This window comes from Pleurodeles waltl, chromosome 4_1 (assembly GCF_031143425.1).
Source record: "Pleurodeles waltl isolate 20211129_DDA chromosome 4_1, aPleWal1.hap1.20221129, whole genome shotgun sequence".
NCBI classification, from domain to species: domain Eukaryota; kingdom Metazoa; phylum Chordata; class Amphibia; order Caudata; family Salamandridae; genus Pleurodeles; species Pleurodeles waltl.
Window position 1 is genome coordinate 649075636 of NC_090442.1, and position 22991 is coordinate 649098626.

The following is a 22991-nucleotide window of genomic DNA, read 5'->3' on the forward strand; positions in this document are numbered from 1 at the left end:
GTATGGCTTCCGAGTGGCTGAAACGAGATCCTCCAGCAGTCGCGGTCTGGAGCTACAGATTCCTGGCCATATATAATATGGAAATAAGCTTAAACAGACTTAAGGGACGTAGGAAGCGACTCTGGGGTAACAGGATCTGGTCTTTGGTTACGGAAGGCTAGAGGATCCGAGTGCACATCAATCGGAGGCAATCGTATCTTTTGCACTTGCTCCTTATTCTTATGTGATTTTTACTCCATTTAGATTTTGGTGTCCAGGTTCACATTGCCATCTGTGAAGAACTTGGTTCTTTCTTGCTGCTATTCTATATCTGACACTCGACCTTTTGTAAACGTAATGAAATAATTCTGCCATGGCCTATAGGATCATATAGCATATTTCCATGTGTTGAGTTATCTATTTTATGCACTTATCTCCTGTATGCTTATCAACGGTTTAGCAGTATTTCATCTGGGTGACTCGCCTACCTCACTGTGTAATGGAACTCGGGCCGACAGAAACGCTAACATGTGCAGCCATAAGATTAAGATCGTATCTGTGCGTGCTTTTGCTCTCATGATGTAGAATTTCTACTTCTCTCTTGCTGTTATTTTGTATGATCATATGTGTCTTGTCTTGAACATTATTTACAAAATTTTTGCACTGTGCAGAAAAGTCAATATAAAAAAATAAATACTAATTGCAAATATTCTAGAGTGCATGTGAAATGAAGGTGTTGTTTTGTTAGAATATTTGCTAAGATATAGTTTGAATAAATATGTTTTATTTCTTTAATAGGCAAATGTGAATGCAAGGAGCAAGTGCTAGGAAATCCCAAATTGTTCTGTGCTATGCAGTACTCCTTCGGTGAGTAATGAAAGAAGGAATTGGAGTTGTATTTCATTGTCTGGTGTGACTCTAGGTCTAACTAAAATTACCTTAATGTTTTCAAAGTGTATCTGAAATATCCCATACCTACCTTTGCAACAGGGCCGAAGCCATACAAAGCGGACCTTTTCTTTAAAACTTTCGTTGAAAACATGTTATGAAAAAGTAAATATGATTGTGTGAAGGAACTATGCGGAAAGTCCTACCTCATGAAAACCCAGTAAAAGTTCAAAGGGGCTAGAAAGATGTGATGAACCATCACCAGGTATGACTGAAACACATCAAGAAGCAATTGAGGATTTTTTTCCCTAATTGTTTTCAATTATTGTACAGCATAGACACAGTCTGTCGTTTCTAGCACATGGACAAGGAAGAGCTAGGACAGTAGGGAGGTGTACAGAAGTGACATTGGGTAGGAGAGCACTATACTGTGGGCTTTTGCAGAAAACATAGGTTCTGAAGCCCTTCCGATAATTTTCAAATGCCGGCTCTTCGCAAAGGGTCCGAACCTTTGGAATGTCAAATGGATGCATCTTGGCTGTTACAGTGCTTTTTGCCAAAACTTCTATATCCCTGAGATAGATTCTTTTGAGGGCGGCTAATCTTAGTCATCTGTTTAATTCCATCTGACACCTAGGAACAATCTAATGACCTGGCTCCCAATCATAATGGCAGCCTACAATGCAATAAGGAAATATTGGGTTGTCCCAACTTCCTGGGAAGCTGCAGTCATTGTCCTCCTACACAAAAAAGGTCCCAAGAATGTTCCAGGTAATTATCGTCTAATCTCTCTCTTGGACAGTGCAGGAAAAATCTATGCCAAATCACTCTAACTCAGTTAGAGGCTTGAATTGAGAACCAACATTTTTTATGTCCATTTAAAGCCGACTTTCGCAAGCCGGAAGGTACAAATAGCCAAGCACCCAGCTTGTACTCCATAAGTTTGAGGTACACATTTATAAAATATTTGTCTTTAGTTTTCATATTTATCGACTTCAGAACAGCCTGTAGACAGGCCGACTCTTTGGCATGCCCTGGGGAGTGTACACCAAGGTTTGGCATAGAACTGGGTGTCAGGCAATGGTGTATGCTCACACACTAATGATTCAATATGAAATAAAATGTATTAAGCACGCTAAATCCTAAGGTATCAAGGCGCTGAGTCAAAAGGTGATCCAAGCACCCATTGACAAATGTGAGACCAGGAGAAGCTAAATAAATTCGACACTAGGAGAAATAAAAATAAAAAACATCTGCTGGCAAAGGATTTATTGAACTAAGAGGATAAAATCCAACTTTTTAAAAGTTTTCTAAAAGAAGAAAAAGGCCTGATTTAAACTTTTTTAGCGCTGCATTTCCGTCATGTTTTGACACAAAGGCAGTGCAAACTTACTAAATATAATTGAATTTTATAAGTTTGCGCTGATTTTGCGTAAAAAAAATGGATCAAATGCGGTGGTAAAAAAGTATAAATCAGGCCATTGATATCTGCAATGAGAATAGAAAAGGTGTTCCATAGCTTAGCAGCGGCGACAAAAACATTCTGAACTTAGGGATACTGATGTTTTTGCTAAATGCTGGTCTCAAGTGCCTGTTAGGCATGTACTATTGAAAGGATGATCTAATGGCTAGCGAGCACCTTTGGTGTAGGACTAGGAATACTGTGCTGAGCGCCTTAAAGGTCACCCGTTTCCTAACTGGTAACCCCTGTAGGTTTCGAAGGCCTCCTGTGACCAAAAGATATTTCGAGATGTTCAGTCTGAGACATGCAGTCGTGTTTTGTACCATCTGAAGTTTATTCAGAGGGAAGTTGTTAATGATGTATATAGGTTTGAAGTAGTCTAGCCATGAGGTAATTAACACAATAGCCACTGGTTTGCGAAGTTCTGTGGGGATAAATGGAAATATTTACTTAAGATTCTGATAACGAAAAAGCAAGTGCTAGTGACATCTGCAGGTTAAAATTAGGAGAGTTGTCAAACAGAACCCCTGGGTTCTTAACCGACTCCACAGGAAAAAGAAGAGGCCACAAGATTCAGGCCACCACAACTCCGACCAAACGGAATGCTGTGCTTGGAAAACCACAACCTTGGTCTTATCCACGTTGTATTTTAGGAAATTGACATTCATCCAACTGCTAACACCAGCCATGCATTGTTTGAATTTATCAACCATCAGAGGTAAGGTATCTGTGAAAGACACAATAATGTGTGTGTCGTTAGCGTAGGATGACACCTGGAACCCAAAAGATCTCACTAAGACTGCAAGAGGGGAGACATACAAGTTAGAGAGTGAGGCTGAGTGAGAAGCCCTGCGGCACCCCAAATGGTAAACGGAAAGCCTTGGCCCTAAACTGACCACAGCTAACACTTTGAAACCTCTCTACGAGAAAGGAATGTAACAGTTCTAGTGTTGTGGCATCCACACCTGCCTGCAGTAGTCATTGGACTATCATATGGGTGAGACTGTGTCAAACAATGCCAACTAGACTAGAAATACCAGGACAGCAGTCCCGTCCTGGTCGACTAGAGTTCTGATAGAATCAGCTGCAAAAGGTAGTGCTGATTCCATGCTGTGACCACTCTTGAAGCCATTCTGAGCAGGGTCCACTAGGTTGTGATCAGTGATAAATTTGACTAGTTCCTGATATGGATATTTTCACTGGGGTGAGGATCAAAGAGATTGGGTGAAAGCTCTTCAAATCGTCAACATCTGTATTACGCATTTTAGGAAGAGGAATGATAATATCTTCTTTGCAGAGCCTACAGAAAACTCCAGATGTCAAAACATGATTGAAAAATTTCTCCAAAAACTCTGCCAGAAGCTCCGGGACCAGCTGAAGGATTTTAGGAGGACATGCATCAGTCGGGGAACACTATGAATGCTCATCAGAAGCTCTTTAACTTGATGTTCTGTAATAGATGGAAAAGCACGTAGCAAGGAAGTCCAGGGAATCGAATGTTAGACTCTGTGTTCAGCTCCTTACAGATCCTGGAGGAGGCAAACTCCGAATATATCTTTAAGATTTTGTCCCTAAAGAATGTGGCTAGGTCATCACAAAATGTCTGTGAGACTTTGGCCTGTTGCTTATTACGGGGGGTTGAAAGACTTTAAAGAGCTCATTGGTTGAATTTTTGGCTGACCTTATTTTCATAGTGTAGTAGGTGGATTTTGCTTCAAAGACCAGTTGCTTTTATGTGGCCAATAAAGCTTTGAGCTTCTCTTTCTCATTCGGATCTAAATTAGCGTGCCACTTTAACTCTTGTCTCGGACATTGCTGCCTCAAATTCCTACATTTTTCTGAGTACCAGGGGGCGGATACTCTATTCCTAGTGGGGCATTTAACCTTCATTGGGGCTACAATGTCTAGGGCAGCCTAAAGCCAGCTAGCAAAAACTTCTCCCGGATGGATCCATATTGAGTGCAGTGATGTTAAGAGCTTGCTGTAATTCCTCCGAAGCAATCTTGTTCCAATTTCTGCAGGCTTGAGGCCCACATTGTGGCTTTTACGTGCTGATCATCAGGTGGGGGAAAGAAGTCACAAAGAGCACCCCCGATGATCTGATCAATTAAGTAGAAGTATATCCTGAACATAGGTATCTGCAGAGTTAGTAAAGATACCATCCAAAGTGTGACCAGTGCTATGAGTGCCGTAATTAACTAATTGAATGAAGCCAGAGTTGGCAAAAGCTCCAGCAGCAAGGTAGAATCTTTATTATTGAGGGATCCTCAAGAAAAATGTTAAAAGGTCTAAGGCCATGGATTGAATTAGGCCCATGACTTCATGCATGTGCTTGATCAGCGAGTGGGCATTAATTACAGCACCTGCAATGGTCATATGCTTCTCAGGTCACTTTCTTCTGGCCGCTGGCACTCCTAACCCTGGGGAAACGGATTTTCGAAGACTATCAGTCTGACTGAACGTAGTGCAGTTATGGCATGTAAACTGAGTGACATTACTAGAAAAAATCATGAGGCAGTCCTCTGGCTTACCTTTTATGTGTAATCCAATTATCATCAATGATGTGGGCAATCAACTTTTAGCTTTAAATCTGGATGTGCCCACGATCGGGGGGAATAAAATTCCAATCTTGCTGTTCGGCAACAATGCCGTTCCATTGGCCTGTAGTGAACTTTCCAGCACAAACTCCTTACAGGTTTTGATATATATTGTTCCAAAAAGAAACATAAAATAAACATTTTAAAAAAAACAAATATATGTAGGTTAACTTTTGGCGCAGCCTTCAGAGTCTACAACCAGCCACTAGAACCGGTTGATTCCTATGATTATCCAAGGATAAGGTTTGGCACTAATTTAACCCGAGGCAAACAGCAGTAGACTTGGGCAGAGAGCAATCAAGCCAGCGCTACAGACCTACCAAGCCAAAGCACTTGCAGCAGGCTTTTATGGAGCTAAGATTTGGGGATTCAGGAAGACAACAAGCCTCCAGGAAATTGAAACTCAATTTATGCCCTGTTTGTTACTACTTGGCGCTGAGACTCCAATGGCAGCTCTTAGTCATGAGTTGGGCTTGAACATCAAAGCCATTGCTGCTGTAAAACCAGTCTTGTTCTGGTACCAGATCTGGTCCAAACCGAGTTTATCAACGTACCTCAAATCAATCCACAAACTTTGGGAGAGCAGCCATTCTTAAAAGATACAATGGCTCAAACATATTGCTAAGGCTCTTTACTACATTGATTGCTATGATTATTTGACCATTCCAGAGACCATGGATCCTTCAAACCTGGATATACTAAAAGAGAACTATTGGTCATGAATTTCCAACCAGCACCATGTACAATTGTTGGTTACCCAGCAGGGAATTAAACCTGCTTTTGGTTTCGAGAACTATATTTATTATATATTTCCATCAATAAAAAGAGCACTGTTTATAAACTTCAAGCTAGGATGCCTTCCTGTAAAGTCCTCTATACAGAACTGGTGTTAGCGCGATCATGGCCTATCTATTTTCTTTAAAAATAGTAAGCATTCGGCCTTGATTAAGTTCGATGAACCTTTTGACCTGTTTACATTTATATTGTAAGGTGTTATGACACATCAATAATAAACAATTCAACAATAATAGAGTCAGTAAAGAGCGCACTATGGCTAATTTGACCATGAATAACCACACCATTGTTATCAACTAAAAGGTTTATTTCCCTATATTAACAATGCTAAAGTTACGAAAATTAGTCTCAACATCAAATGATAAAGATAAAGAAACATCACAGGCTGGCAATATCGCCTAAAGTATCTTAACTTGAACAAGGCAACAAGAATGATAATCTCAACAGCGAAAACACACATTAATAGCAGCAATATTTGAGAAAGATATATAATACATTTGTTCAGCAAGCAAATTAACATCAGTTTGCTAGCATAAAGAAACACCTCACTAACCTGAGATTAGCATTAGCATGTTGGGCTTCATGCAAAGGTTTTAGTAACACTAATTTGGAAAACATCTAACCATAACACTATCAAAACAATCAGCAGTATTAGAACAGTAGGTAGCAGTTGGTACCTGAAAACAAAAGACAAATAATGCACAGATTAAACATAGTTACCTATCCCTAAGAAGTGTCAGCAGTATGGCTACAGCTGTGTCAGGGGGACAGCAGTGTCAGCTTCAGGATAGAACAGAGGGGGACAGCTTAGAGTTTGGACTTTAAGATCTCTAAACCATCTGAGCATTAGTTCAGCATTTGAACAGACATGATAAACCCAGAAAACAACAAAGTACCAAGATGTCAGTAGACTGACTGGCAAAGCATGAAATGTCAAAGTGACAAATCACCATGAACCTAAAAGTACGATCAATGAAAGGCTCAAGAACAATGAGTGCTCCAGAACAAAAAGAGAGTGAGAGGGCTCTCCGAGAGCAGTTCATTTAATTAAAATACATTCATAATTTCTATTGGTCAAAATCATCAGCGAAGAAAGAACATCCAATGACAAAAACATAAATTAATGGAAATGTATTAGAAAAGACACAATAATAATTTGCAAAATGTTGATTCAATGCCTCTCCATTTACACTCCTCCAAACAATACTAATTGTAGCTTCTTAAACTTGCTTTCGACTGCTGTCAGTAGAGCCTTTTGTTCGACCCATTCCAAAATACGCTGCTGACGGACGATAGTTACAAAGATGTGGAAACATTCTTGAATCACCTCATTTCTTCGAGAGAAATACATTTCATTAACCCCTTCACTGCCAGGCCTTTTCTCCCTCAGGTGCCAGGCCTTTTTTGGCTATTTAGGGCAGTTCGTGCTTAGGCCCTCATAACTTTTTGTCCACATAAGCTACCCACGCCAAATTTGCGTCCTTTTTCCCAACATCCTAGGGATTCTAGAGGTACCCAGACTTTGTGGGTTCCCCTGAAGGAGACTAAGACATTAGCCAAAATACAGGGAAAATTTCGTTTTTTTCAAACAAAAGGGAAAAAAGGGCTGCAGAAGAAGGCTTGTGTTTTTTTCCCCTGAAAATGGCATCAACAAAGGGTTTACAGTGCTACGATCACCATCTTCCCAGCTTTCAGGAACAGGCAGGCTTGAATCAGAAAACCCAATTTTTCAACACAATTTCGGCATTTTACTGGGACATACCCCGTCTTTACTATTTTTTGGTCTTTCAGCCTCCTTCCAGTTAGTGACAGAAATGGGTGTGAAACCAATGCTGGATGCCAGAAAGCTAAACATTTCTGAAAAATAGACAAAATTCTGAATTCAGCAAGGGGTAAGTTGTGTAGATCCTACAAGGGTTTCCTACAGAAAATAACAGCTGAAATGAAAAAATATTGAAATTGAGGTGAAAAAACAGCAGTTTTTCTCCACGTTTTACTCTGTAGCTTTTTCCTACAATGTCAGATTTTTGAAAGCAATATACTGTTACGTCTGCTGGAACCCTCTGGTTGCAGTGATATATAGGGCTTGTAGGTTCATCGAGAACCCCAGGTACCCAGAGCCAATAAATGAGCTGCATCTTGCAATGGGTTATCATTCTATACCGGGTAGACATCAATTAATTTGCTGAAATATAAAGAGTGAAAAATAGGTATCAAGAAAACCTTTATATTTCCAAAGTGGGCATAAGATGAGGTGTTGAGAAGCAGTGGTTATTTGCACATCTCTGAATTATGGGGTGCCCATACTAGAATGTGAACTACAGGGCATTTCTCAAATAGATGTCTTTTTTTTACACACTGTCTTACATTTGGAAGGAAAAAAATGTAGAGAAAGACAAGGGGCAATAACACTTGTTTTGCTATTCTGTGTTCCCCCAAGTCTCCCGATAAAAATGGTACCTCACTTGCTTAGGTAGGCCTAATGCTCGCGACAGGAAACGCAACATGGACATATCACATTTTTACATTGAAATATGACGTGTTTTTTGCAAAGTGCCTAGCTGTAGATTTTGGCCTCTAGCTCAGCCGGCACCTAGGGAAACCTACCAAACCTGTGCATTTTTTAAAACTACACACTTAGGGGAATCCAAGATGGGGAGACCTGTGTGGCTCTCACCAGGTTCTGTTACCCAGACTCCTTTGCAAACCTCAAAATCTGGCCAAAAAAACACTTTTTCCTCACATTTCGGTGACAGAAAGTTCTGGAATCTGAGGGGAGCCACAAATTTCCTTCCACCCAGCATTCCCCCAAGTCTCATGATAAAAGGTAGCTCACTTGTGTGGGTAGACCTAGCGCCTGGGACAGGAAATGACCCAAAACACAAGGTGGACACATCACATTTTCCCAAAGAAAACAGAGGTGTTTTTTGCAAAGTGCCTAGGTGTGAATTTTGTCCTCCAGCTTGGCCTGCACCTAAGGAAACCTACCAAACCTGCGCATTTTATAAAACTAAACACCTAGGGGAATCCAACATGGAGTGACGTGTGGGGCTCTCACAAGGTTCTGTTACACCAAATCCTTTGCAAACCTCAAAATTTGGCCAAAAAAACACTTTTTCCTCTAATTTCGGTGACAGAAAGTTCTGGAATCTGACAGGACCCAAAAAATTTCCTTCCACCCAGCGTTCCCCCAAGTCTCCCAATACAAATGCTACCTCACTTGTGTGGGTAGGCCTAGCGCCCGCGACAGGAAATGCCCCAAAACACAACGTGGACACATTACATTTTCCCAAAGAAAACAGAGCTGTATTTAGCAAAGTGCCTAGCTGAGGCTTTTGGCCTCTAGCTCAGCCGGCACCTAGCGAAACCTACCAAACCTGTGCATTTTTTAAAACTAGACGCCTACGGGAATCCAAAATGAGGTGACTTGTGGGGCTCTCACCAGGTGCTGTTACCCAGACTCCTTTGCAAACCTCAAAATTTGGCCAAAAAAACACTTTTTCCTCACATTTCGGTGACAGAAAGTTCTGGAATCTGAGAGGAGCCACAATTTTTTTTCAACCCAGCATTCCCCCAAGTCTCCTGATAAAAATGGTAGCTCACTTGTCTGGGTAGGCCTAGTGCTCGCAACAGGAAATGCCCCAAAACACTATCTGGACAAATCAAAATTATCAAATACAAAACTACCCGTTTTTGCGGGGGGCACCTGCGGTTTTGGTCCTGGGCTCAGCAACCATCTAGGAAAACCTACCAAAACCCAGAAATTTCTGAAAACTAGACACCTGAGGGAGTCCAGGGAGGTGTGACTTGCGTGGATCCCCAAATGTTTTCTTACCCAGAATCCTCAGCAAACCTCAAATTTAGCTAAAAAATCAAATTGTTCCCACATTTCTGTGTTTGATCACCGCACCAGGACAAATTTTCTATCACCCAACATTCCACTCAGTCTCTCTGTAAAAATGATACCTCACATATGTAGGTGGGCCAAGTGCCTGTGGCAGGGAAGAGCCAAAAACATGTTGAAATTGAGGGGGGGCCAAAGCGGGTGCAAAAGGGCAGTTTGACAAAAAACATTTTGAGGCTGACAAGTGCAGCAGAATTTTTATCGGTAGAGATAAGACAATGTTGGGTGGTAGGAATTTTGTGGATTCCTGCAGATTCCGGAAGGTACCATCACAAAAATGTGGGAAAAATGTGTAATTTCCAGCAAAGTTGGAGTTTTGCAAGGCATTGTGGGTAAGAAAATGGAGCGGGGTGCATGTGTAGCACACCGCCCTGGAATCAACCAGATGTTTAGTTTTCAGAAGTGTCTAGGTCGTGTGGATTTTTCTACATGGCAGTGTCCCAAAGTCAAAAAAGTCCTCGCCATTCCAAGTGGGACGATTTTGAGAGTTACCAAGCTCTCATGGCCCAAATGTAAAACCAAAACCCAAAATAATCAAATGTCCTCTTGCTTGCCATGGGATAAGATGTTTTAGTGTGCGGGGGGTGCTGAAAGACTGTTACCCCCTTCATTTGGGGTGGTGGCATAACCAGGCCCATACTGGTTGGTAGCCACCACCCCACAATTTTTTCATTTTTTAAAGATTCCCTGGCATCTACTAGACTTTCTGCCCCCCCCCCCGGAGTGTGGATCGGGGGTAATTTCCCAATCTGCCCACTGGTGGACAGAACAACTTTGGCCCCATTTATTTGGGGTGGGGTATGGCCACACCCCCACCCTCTTATTTTGAAAAATAAATCTTCCCTGGTCTCTGGTGGGCTTTCTGCCCCCCTTGGGGCAGATGGGCCTTCCAAAAATAGGCTGATCTGTCGCAAAGAGGGGGCAGATATGGCCAACAGTAATGTGCCCCCATGGGGAGAGACCCTTGCCCAAGGGGCTGCCCCCCCAAACAAAACACACACATACACACACACTAATCCCTGGTGTCTAATGGTTTCTGCCCCCCTTTGGGGGCAGATTGGCCTAACAAAAATAGGCCGATCTGCCCCCAAGGGGGGGCAGAAATGGCCTAAATACAATTTGCCCCCCTGGGGAGCGACCCTTGCCTAAGGGGTCGCTCCCCATACATTAAAACATAAAGTAAATAAAAAAAGATATATATATCCCTGGGGGCAGATCCGCCTAATTGCATTTGGCCGATCTGCCTCCGGGGAGGGGGGCAGAAAAGGCCTAAAAATATTTTGCCCCCCCATGGGTATCGCCCCTTGCCCAAGGAGCCGCTCCCCTTATGCGAAAGCATTAAAAAAAAATCCCTGGCCTAAAAATAATTTGCCCCTCCCGGGAGCGACCCTTGCCTAAGGGGTCGCTTCCCATATATAAAAAAAAATGTTTTATCCCTGGTGTCTAGAGGTTTTCTGCCACCCCCTGGGGGCAGATCGGCCTAATTGAAATGGCCTAAAAATATTTTGCACCCAGCCCGGGGAGCGGCCCTTGCCAAAAGGGCCGCTCCCCTTATGCGTAAGTATATAAAAAAAAAAATCCCTGGTGTCTAGTGGTTTCTGTCCCTACCCCATCCCTAGGGACAGAAATGGCCTAAAAATTATTTGGCCCCCCGGGGAGCGACCCTTGCCTTAGGGGTCGCTCCCCACATAATAATAATAATAATCAAAAAAATTTATCCCTGGTGTCTAGGAGTTTTCTGCCACCATGGGGTCAGAAATGGCCTAAAAATAATTTGCTCTCCTGGGGAGCCGCCCTTGCCCAAGGGGCTGCTCCCCTTATGCGTAAGTATTGATAAAAACAAATTCCCTGTTGTCTAGTAGTTTCTGCCCCCACTGGGGGCAGCAGAAATGGCCTAATAATAATTTGGCCCCCTGGAAGCGACCCTTGCCCAAGGGGCAGCTTCCCTTATGCGTAAGTATAAAAAAAAAAAAAATCCCTGGTGTCTAGTGGTGGGTGCGACCCTTGCCTAAGGGGTCGCTCCCCACACATAAAAAAACCCAAAAAAAACAATTAGCTGTGTACCAGCACGAGACCAGCTCGCCCCAGGCGCCCAGGGGGTTAATACATGTACAGAACAAACTTGTGGCTTGAACAAAAGAAGTTTATAATACAACGGATGTGTGAACATCTAATTGTTTCTTTCATGGGAACATTTGTTAGATAAGCAACATCCCACTGTAACCTCATCTGCTTGAGGCCCAGCAGAAAACAAGAAATGCTCTTATTTTGTCCATTTAATTCATCATTTAAAGTGACAGTGTGATTAATACAGCATTAGTACATTATTTCCAAAGCATAAATGCACGTTTTCATACTTGATGGTGGCCAATCTGGAAAACACAATTTAGGTTATTAGTTAATACATCTTATTTGATCAAAGCAAATGCTAAATAATTATAAGTACTACATTTCTGCGCTCACACTGGTCAGTCTGCAGTGGTGATTCCACCTGCCCCTGCCTGCAAGGTGTCTATAAGACTCTCACACACTTTACACTGCTAGGCTTCTTTTCTCTGTTAGCAAGGAGGAGATTCCTTTGTCCTCTATCTAAAAAAAATTACTTCAGACATTGCAATGCCACTTATGTTTAAAACCAGACATTATCATTTTTTGGCCCAGTATCTTCATATATCTATGAAGCTTGGAAAGGTACGTGGCCTTGCATTAGACAATATAATGATTCAGATATGAAGTTCTCCTCAAGTTGAAAACACATTTTAACCAACCTGCAATTTCTTGAACAAAGCCCTTTACCTGGCCCACTGTTTTTAAGTACAAGGTCTAGGCAGGACCCAAAGTATTCTTAGGCTCCTTGTTGTCTCTTGTATTTATCCATGATGCCAATTTATTGTTTATTCTTATATTTATTGCAGTATTGCATTAGATAATATAATGCTTGAGTTCTGAAGTGTCTTAATTGTTCTAGCTCATTACTGTGTTACCATTTTTAACTTGGCTCTTTTCAAGCTGAAAAATGTATTTCACTTACCTGGTAATTTCTTGCCTAGGTCATTTTACCGAGGCCCCTGTCGACATCTCAATTGTATGGTCTCGAAAGAGTTTCACACTCAAGCTTCTTTGGTGTTTCTTGCATTTATAACTATAGTGTTGCTGATTCATAATTTATATTTAATTTTACTTTATTTATGCCTATCACAATAATGTTATTATTGTATACGACATATTGTTTGGCTAATGTTTTTAAGCTGAAACAATACATTAAAGTAAAGTTAGTCATCTGTTAGTTGATGTGGGGCCAGGAGCTTTGTGAACAGGTGTTTTGAGCGCCAACCTTTCTTTGTAACTACAAAACTGGCATGATGTAGCTGGATCATTCTTGGCCTAATATGCAGTGTGCACGTAGGACCCTCTAGAGCATGCTGTGTCTTGTGTTTTTTGCTCAGAAACCATAAACATTTAGGCCGAAATAGGAAGTAAATGTGAGGATAACCGGACTACCAGGGCAAGGTGGCTCACATGGACGGCATCATGTGGTACTTGAAAGAAGCCTCTAAAAAAGGATTCTTCAACACAGACACGTTTTTTCAGAATGATTGAAGAGACCGATTTCATTGAGTGCTTTTGAAGTGTTTTTTGTAAGATGTCAGATTTGAGTTTTCTCTCTTCATTTCCTTTGCAAGTAACATTGGTCAAAATATATTTGTTCTTGGGGTGCAGTTGTTCTTAAGAAATAACAGCAAAATGTAATGTGAGAGGGTACATTATTTGAGAATAGAAGGGCAGTACTGTCCTTGGTTGATTTGGAATGTGAAGCCCATGTGTAGTAAGACAGCAATTTGGTAAGGAAACAGACTTATACATATACCAGTATTTGGTGTATGTGTGTGTGGTAGAAAAGATGTTGCAGTCCTAATACGAACAACCAAAGTCACAAAGACATATCACCTCTGATGGTCTGGAGCTTAATGGTCATTATGTACCATCAACTGTCATTCCACGTAAACAGAGAATACCTAAATCATGCACATCTTCCCAGTGAAACTAAAACGTCACAGGTGTGTTTGGAGTTTGTGTTTCCAACTGCTGGTGTGTGCAACCTGAAAGCACTTTCCCCCTCTTTCTGCGAAGCCTTCATTATCGTGTTATTAAAGCCCGACAAGCAACCCGAGCACTGCGAGTCCAGCTGACTTCTATCACTGATAAACACAGATGTCTAAACATTGTCCACTCAGCTACAACCACTGATGATGAATCTGGTCCTGCCGGACCAATCTGGCTTTATACCTACCCGGTCACACCACACAATTTGTGAATGATATTTACGGTACTACACCAGCTTGGCCCATCCACAGCGGTAGCAGCTGCTCTACTGGACACCACTAAAGCCTTTGACTCTATCGAGTAGGCGTATATGTTCACAATACTGAGTCCTATGAGGGTGTCCATGGCTTTTCTTAGGTGGGTGCGCCTGCTGTCGACTGACCCGATGGCAATGGTACATGTCAATGGACATACGTCAGAGCTGCTACTGGTGCACTGGGGAACGCAACATTGTTGCCCCTTATCCCCAATATTATTCACAGTTGCTCTTGAACCCCTAGCATGCAAGCTTCGTCAGAGGCAAGCTGATTTTGTGCTGTGCTTTTGTCTGCGACCTAGCAGTGTTTCCCTCTGCACAGATAATTATGCCGACCCGGCATCCCCTCATCCGCCGACCTTGCCCTCGCACCCGTCCCACGCGTCCGCAGAATTACAATCGGTGGTAGATCATTCTCGCACTTCACCGCCAAAACATGGAACACTCTTCTCACCCACCTGCGCCAGACCAAAGACCTCCTTACCTTCAGGAAACTTCTCAAGACCTGGCTGTTTGAGCAGTAGCATCACCTTTCCCCAGCCCCCTTCCTCAGAGCCTTGAGACCCTCACAGGTGAGTAGTGCGCTTCACAAATTCCTGATTGATTGATTATGTCTGCAACTCCACACTACACTAAGCTCCCATACTCTGAGAATGTACACGTTTTGAGTGGTACCCTGTCCTAAGTATTAACTGGGCAACATCAGTTGTATTTCCCTTGACCTGCACACAACAGCACCCACTGGTCTTCCTCCTGGAATGGAGCACAGACTCTATTAAATATTTAGAGGTCTGGATTCGGGGAGATCCAGACCTGGTGATCCATGAGAACTATGGAAGGGTGCTGTGAAACTTGAAGTGCAGGTGGCCAGATGGTCCAGGATCCCGTTCTCTCTGGCAGACAGAGTGGCAATCATGAAGATGCTAGTGCTCCCCAGATTTCTCTTCGTTCTCACTAACATTCCCATAGTGCTGCCACAACACTTCTTCGAAACGATCTGATCGCCCATTAGCTGGGTAGGAAAACAGTCCAGGATCAGTTGGGATATACTGACACTCCCCTATGCACAAGGATATTTTGGTGCACCAGACTTATATTGCTATTACCTGTGAGCCCAGGTGCATTTTGTGCATTATCGGTATAGCCCGCATGCGTGCACACCACACTTGCCGTAGAGGCAGAGGAGACACACCCTATTTTGCCATCTGGCCACACAGATGTACAGATGCACCTAGAGGGGAAATAAACACTATTAACTGCACCATAAATGCATGAAGAACACTAGGCACACAAGTCAAGAAGCCCCCTTTGTGTGCTCCTACGCTCCCCCTAAAAGTTGACCCACCCATATCACTCATCCACAAATTCGATAAAGCAGGGCTACAGACATTCAGGGATGTGTACCCAGCAGGACCATTTATTACTCTGGCAGACGTCTAATCCACACAACCCCAGACACCACCACTGTAATTCACATACTATCGCCTCAGGGCAGCTTTAAGATAGCTATATGCCTCTTTTCTGGCAGAACCCTTCACGCTAGAAGTGCATCAAATTTTGCTAACTAGCCCCATACACAGAAAGCTCATTACAAAATTGTATAATGCAGCTCAAAGAGATAGACTGCCAGGCCAAAACCCAGCATAGGACAGATGTAGTGCTGTCCTTGACATACACTTGACGCTGGAGGAATGTAGCTTCTGCTGCATTCTGATTGGCATGCTTACACCCTATTGTAATCTGCCTATCATCCACTTCAAAATCTTGCAGCAGATGTGTTATACTCCTGTCAGAATGTTTCAGTATGGGCTGCAGGGTGACACAAATTGTTTGACATGTGGAGCACTAGAAGCAGACTTCCTATGTTTGGCCTGGCTGTGCGCCCCAGTTCAGCAGTTCTGGATACGGGTGGCAATAGACCTATCAGCCATGATACTGGAACACGTAGACTGCACCACCCAGGTATGTTTACTTGGCTTAGTTAAACAGCTACACTCAACAAATCATACATTTATAGCTGTGGCACACCTATTGGCAAAATGGAGAGTGGTCATACACTGGGATAAAAGCTCAGCACAAAATTCTAAACAATGGCTACTAGATATGTCTTACTGTAAGGAACAATTAGAAACATTTGCTGAGGAACTACCACTGCTGTCACGCTCAAGGGATATTTGGGGTTCACTCACAATCTAGCTAATCTCAACACCAGATGTGATGCAAAATATAGAGTGAAATAGGAGACGATGCTGGGGTGGCGACTGGGTGGAAATGATTGTACTAGCATAATTATTACTGTACCGCCAATATGACATGTTCTACTGCATGGAGTAACAGCTGGCATATAGGGGGTCATTCTAAGTCTGGCGGGCGGCGGAGGCCGCCCGCCAGACTTCCCCCTCCAAAATACCGCTCCGCGGTCGAAAGACCGCTGAGGGTATTTTGGGATTTGCCCTGGGCTGGCGGGCGACCGCCAAAAGGCCGCCCACCAGCCCAGGGCAAATCATCCTTCCCACGAGGACGCCGGCTCAGAATTGAGCCGGCGGAGTGGGAAGGTGCGACGGGTGCAGTGGCACCCGTCGCGTATTTCAGTGTCTGCAAAGCAGACACTGAAATACAAAGTGGGGCCCTCTTACGGGGGCCCCTGCAGTGCCCATGCCATTTGGCATGGGCACTGCTGGGGCCCCCAGGGGCCCTGCGGCACCCCATACCGCCATCCTGTTCCTGGCGGGAGACCCGCCAGGAACAGGATGGCGGTATGGGGTGTCAGAATCCCCATGGCGGTGGAGCGCGCTCCGCCGCCATGGAGGATTCACATGGGCAGCGGAAAACCGGCGGGAGACCGCCGGTTTTCCGCATCTGACCGCGGCCGAACCGCCGCGGTCAGAATGCCCTGCGGGGCACCGCCGGCCTGTCGGCGGTGCTCCCACCGACCCTGGCCCCGGCAGTCTCTGACCGCCGGGGTCAGAATGACCCCCATAGTTTTGTATCTGTTCACATGCTGAAAAATGTAATTAAACAAAAAATTATGTGAGAGTGACTGACAATGCAGATAATTGTTCCTATATTTCCTTTAGTCTGCGTATGGTCTTTATCCCCCATCCTAAAATTCCACATGGATACAGACTAAACATGCACTGCCCGTGCTGTGTAAATTAGTGCATGTCTCTGATGCAACAGGCTGAGAGCCCTTGCCTTGTTGGTTTTGTATCATGTTTCTGAGCTCAATATGGCCCTGTAATCAACACAAGGCCCTCAGCGAAGAACTAGATTTGAGGAGTCAATGAGCACAACGCCTCTCTTCTAGCAAGACCTTGTGTTAATAATTTCAATTCCAAAGCTGCTGAAGTAATGATAAACATGTGGGGATAATTCAGTCTGAAAAACCGTCAGCTGCTAGTTTAAATGTTATGATGTACAAACAGGATTAATTTAACTGGGGTGCACTGTTCATTAAACCTTTCTCCCACAGTGCTCACTCAGAAATTGATCTTCAATTATATTAGTTAACACCTCATAGAATAAAGTTGCTTTATTCAGCATGTGGAATATTTCAACAACTGCCATCATGCCTCCTTCTTATTATCATTAAAGATCAGTTACTGAGTACCTTGAATTAACGTGGCCTGCAATATAGGACATGGTTGTACACTGCATGACACACAACTGAAAGGGTATGCTGGTGATGATTTCTTGATTTTCCACCATGGGTCCTGAAAACCATTATCTCTGATAGTATGTTTAAATTTTATAGAGAAAGCATCTGAGTAGTGGCAGTGAGGTCCTTGATCTCTCTTTCTCTGCATCTCAAACTAAGGGCCTTATTTAGAGTTTGTCTCATGGGTACTCCATCACAAATGTGAAAAATATCCCATCAGCAGTATGTAAGCGCTTTATATGGTGGATGGGATATCTATCACAGTTATGAACGAGTATCCTATCCGCAAAACTCTTAATCATGCCCTTAGTAAAAGTTCCTAGTAATCACTCTGTCTCCCACTGTGAACCCCACCAGTGAATGAAAAAAGGGTGTTAAAAAGGCATCCTGTTCCACATTAGGAGAATATGCAGTAGCAAAAGTGAGTCGTCTGCACTCGAACTGTCCTGCCACTATGAAAAATCTAACTCCTTTGTCACCTTTACTAGCTAAAAAAGTATTGGAATTTATGAAAAAAGGGCAACTCCACTGTGTTCTGTTCGTGCAAAAGGCTACCAGGTATTACTTACAGGCCTGCCAACTCACACGGTGCTATCGTGTGAAACACAATTTTGGCTCTCTTCACACGGTCAACCGGTAAGGAGTCCAAATCACACAGTGGCAAGTAAAAGGAGCTGGAAACCACTGAAAAGTGTGAATTTCCAGCTTCTCTTTGGAAGCTGCAAGCAGCTGATGTCCATTAAGAGGTGTGAAAACACTCCAGGACACCAGTTGCAGACCCAGCAACCTTTCTTTTAGATTTGTGGGGGGAGCGGTCGATGTTGGTGGGGGGGCAAGGCACATGGGGCAGTTATGCTTCAAAAGGTAGCTCTTAACATAAAGCCCCGCCCCTAGGCAGACACAGCTATCATCTAGATGAGTTTTGAATAGATAACTGAATCACCAGCATTGTGCTTTGGTTTTTTGTCTATTGCCCAAGCAGCGTTCCCCAAGAGGAGGTCCCTCATTCACCATTGGAGTTATCAGGTATCTCCATATTCTTATCTTCTGTTTGGATACCAAGTATATGTGCTGCTCTATCACTGTCTTTGAAGTGGTGTGTCTTATTGTGAAACTCAAAGAAAATGTCAAAAGAAAACGTCCATCACTGCCTGATTCCTTCTCCACAATTTTTCAGTGATCAAGTAGAAGCGATGTTGTTTTAGGAGAGTAGTAGGAGATTTACTTTTTGTTTCTCACTGGTCATATCACTTCCTCTTTTACCTTAAAGCTTATGGAACCTGGCCTTAATGTTCCAAGGTCTTCAAATGCCTCTTGATTTTAACTGGCCCCTCAATAAGCTCTGTCTACTCAAACCTCATGGTGATCAGCACAAAGAAAGGGCCGTAAATGTCTTTATCAAAAAAATCTCCACATGCTTTCCCTTCACTGCTTCTTCCAAGACATTGTCCCACCTTCAGTTTTTTTTTTTTATTGTCGCACAGCAGGAGAGCAGCCTCTTTTTGCACCTTCAGAATGGTAATTTCCTCCACCTGTGAGATTTCAGTCTTTTCAGTGTGTTAGACATTTTCTTTCATCATTAGTACTTTCCTGCCCACAGAGTCTATGTCGGATTGGAGGGTATCAATCTTGGTGCCGAGGTCAGTATTCAGTTTAAGGAGGCCCTCAGACATCAGATTTGATAACCTCTTATAGTTAGCTTTTAAAACTTTGCAGGTTGTGAGGGTGTCTTCCTTTGTTAATTTAATGTTCTCTAGAGTCATTTGTTGGTTCACCTCAAGTGAAACCAAACTCAGATTGGAAGTTCCACTTAAATATGATTTGGTAAGAAAAGAAGTTTGTGACTTTCTTTTTGTGGGCTTCTTCTGATGCACGGAGTACCCTGAAACTTCACCATAGTACACAGTGAACTGAAGTAGTGAGGAAATGGAGTGATAACATTAGGTCTGCAATTGCTGGATCTCTTGAATAGCAAAAATCAACAAACTCTTATCTGGAATATGGCTAGAAGTCCAGATACAGTTTCTTCAAAGCAGCATTAACCCTAGGGTGTTGTAGATCAGAAAAGAATCGGACAGCATCCCAGGAAGCAGTAAGGAAAGCTCTGGCTCATACCCAAATCAAACATTTTTATACGTAATTTGTGCATAGAAATAAGAATGTTTGCAGAATCATTGAGGTGTGAGCAAATCTATACTTTTTCCAGCAAATCAGAGCACAAGAAAAATAAGCATAATATTATCTTAACACCTAAGCACTAACCCATTAAATGAATAATTATTCATCACCCTCTGTGCTAATATCATCCAGAGATGTTCGAACAAGCGAGTTACATTTACAATATCATACTATTTGAATGACTTGATCTCAGTGAAGAACAGATGATATAATAATGTGTTGCCAGGTACAGCCAAGCTAAAGAAAGTTCAATATGAGCAGAACACAATAACAATGAAAATATTCCAGTATAGTTCAGATTGACAGAGCTTGCTGGAAGAGGATGGAAGCAGGGAACGAAGCATAGAGTGAGTGACAGAGATGACTTCCATCTTGGTTAAAATGGCTTTTAACATAGAAATGTGGCCTATTTAACATATACTCATAGAACACACTTCTCAATCATCATAGAAACCATGTTTGAAAAGTAATCACATTAAATCAGTTTGTACAAGTGGGATAACGTGTATAAATGCATACTGCACATTATTGGTGATGCACAAAAACATAAATCCATAAACCTCTTTTACAAATCCCCACTCTGTTTATTCTGTAATCACTAAAAGCAATTAATGAGATGTTATTAATCAGTAAGTTATAGCACAGTCTTCAACACTTTCTATTTCGTTCTGGCACTCACCTCCATCATCTTCAGCTGACTGTAAACACATTCTTTAACATTCCCCATCTCAATTTCTTCTTTTCTTTTCCTTTTCAACACATTTCTTTCATCTTTACACCTACAGTTTTTTAACAAACACCCAGAAACCTGAACAAAAGAAACAAAATAATTTCTCAGGTCATTATAATAATAACTGCTGTTAGGATTAGTTGCACATTCCCCCCTCCCAAATTATAAGTTTATTCACCAACCTTGCAAAAACCCTTCTCTATCTCACTCACCCAGGAACCTACAATCTCCCACATGCCATGTTCTTTTAAAGCTTTAAGTTCACAAGAGAAATAAGTTAAGATTGTTTATATTGTCATTAATTACCCTACTGTTATCAGATATGACGGTGTAGTATCTCTTAACCACCTTCAGTACCGTGCAAACACCACCATCATTCACAAGAAAGATATTTAGCAAACGATTTTGCATTACCATTGCCGTAATAGCGACTAACTTGGAATTCATTTGGGTTAGGGATCCGGCACTATTTGAAGCAAGCTTATCCAACAGTGTAGACAAGTGTCTAATTTTCACATCATTCATAGCCACACCTTTAGGAGTAATAATAGCACCTAATATATCTAATACTATCTGCCCAAATCCACGTTTCACTCTCTTCAAACCAAATGCATCTTCCATTCCACTCATATGATAGACTCTGGGAAACACCAAAGCAAGAAAATATTATCCAAACCGAATAAATGGTTAAATATACTAACAAACACAGTACATGAAAGGATTAGGTAATAGAAAGCTGCAGGTATGTTATACCCTCGCCTGCAGTACAGAAAAGATGAGTACATAAGTAACAGTTTAACATTCATTAACTCTACATATTCTTTCAACATGTTTGCATAAATATTAGAATGAAATCCACATACTAAATTTTCTTTATGCAGCAGTATGTCATGTTTCACTGCACCATGTATTGCAGGTATTTTAACCTTTGTGGAGACATATCACACAGGAGAAAGTAGCCATAAAAGCAAGCCAGCTAGGATCATTAGTGTTATTGTAAACAAACTAATAATTTTACAATATTTATTTATTTTATATTAAAACTAAAAACAAAATTATCGTGATACTCCAAATATTAATGTTAACAAAACCTTTCTTTAAAACAATAATAAACTATGCTCTTTTTTATTTCTTTAAAAAAACAATAATCAAAGCAAAACTTTACAATCTTTTTTTTAAAGTTCATTTCAGTTCAGGCTCTTAAAACCATCATTTTCTTAGATTAGAATAAGCAATTTCACTTTATCTTGTTCTCTTACAGTCCGTTCAAACCTTCAGTGTGGTTTTACTTCCTCTATTGATTCACTTTTTTGTTCTGCCATGTTTCTGTGTAAGAATCAATAGGGAACACACACATTTTTTACCACAGTAAATAAATTAGGTCAAAATGCAGTCAGGCATTCCAGGGACGGATGTGTTACACAAACTTTCTCTCAATAACTGAAGGCCTCTGAATATTCTTCATCAAATGGTACTGGTCCGTTTTGTCACTACGGGACAACTTTATCAAAGGTTTTGCAATCAAGGAGACTGCATGGAATTAATGACAACAGTAGCCAACAACTCTCACCTACCTCAGGGTGGTAGGAAGATTTATTTTCAGAAATGCACACATTCTTTTTCAATGTGATGACCAAAATGAATCACTTCCTTTTTACAATACTGCATCTTTGGTGGGGAAACTCAATGACAACTGTCAGCCAAATAATTCAGAAAAGCAATTGTGTCAAGTTTACAGTCTTGTTTTGTCTTGGATGTGATCAGTAAGTCATCTGTAATTTGAACCAAGACTAAGCTATAGAGCAATCTCAAATTTTCTAGATCTTTCTTTGGGATTTGGCTAAAGATTGAAGTACTTTCAGTATAACCTTGTGGAATTTTACACCAAACAAGAACCTAATTTGAAATTGCAAAATGAAGAGCAACTGGCTTTCTTCATGGAGAGGAATGGAAAAGAACGCTTGGCATGAGTCAATGAGTTTATACCATTCTGCATCTGATGGAATTTGAAACAAGATTACAGCTGGATTCGGTACCACTGGACAACATGGGATTACTATTTTATTTATTGTTTTTAAATCCTGCACTATTATCCACTATTATCCGCTTATCAATCAGTTTCTTAATCCTATTCAATTGCAAGGGCTACCAGAAGAATTCCCTGCGCGATCAGTTTTTTCAGTACCTGGCTTCAATCCTTCATCTGCTTCTCTTAAACATTGATATTGTTAAGTACTGGGGAAACAGCATTCAGTTTTACACTTATCTTCACTGGCTTGGAACAAATTCATTCTGGATTCTATCTGGATTCTGTCAGGCAGTGTTCTTCTTCAATGCTTCAATGCTTGCATTTATCCCAGAATAATTTTCCATCCCTCTTCCACAGCCTTGCATTCCATTTTCTATTTTTATGCCTTGCATTAACGGCATTCCATTTATT

General features: G+C 41.9%; 1 protein-coding gene across 1 annotated transcript in view; it reads left to right on the forward strand.

Annotated features, from left to right (window-relative positions):
• NTN4 (netrin 4) overlaps positions 1–22991 on the forward strand; it is a 450303-nt gene that overhangs the window by 374654 nt on the left and 52658 nt on the right. Inside the window, exon 8 of the mRNA XM_069229091.1 lies at positions 778–846. Within this exon, the coding sequence (XP_069085192.1) occupies positions 778–846 (69 nt within the window). The remainder of the gene's footprint in view (positions 1–777; positions 847–22991) is intronic.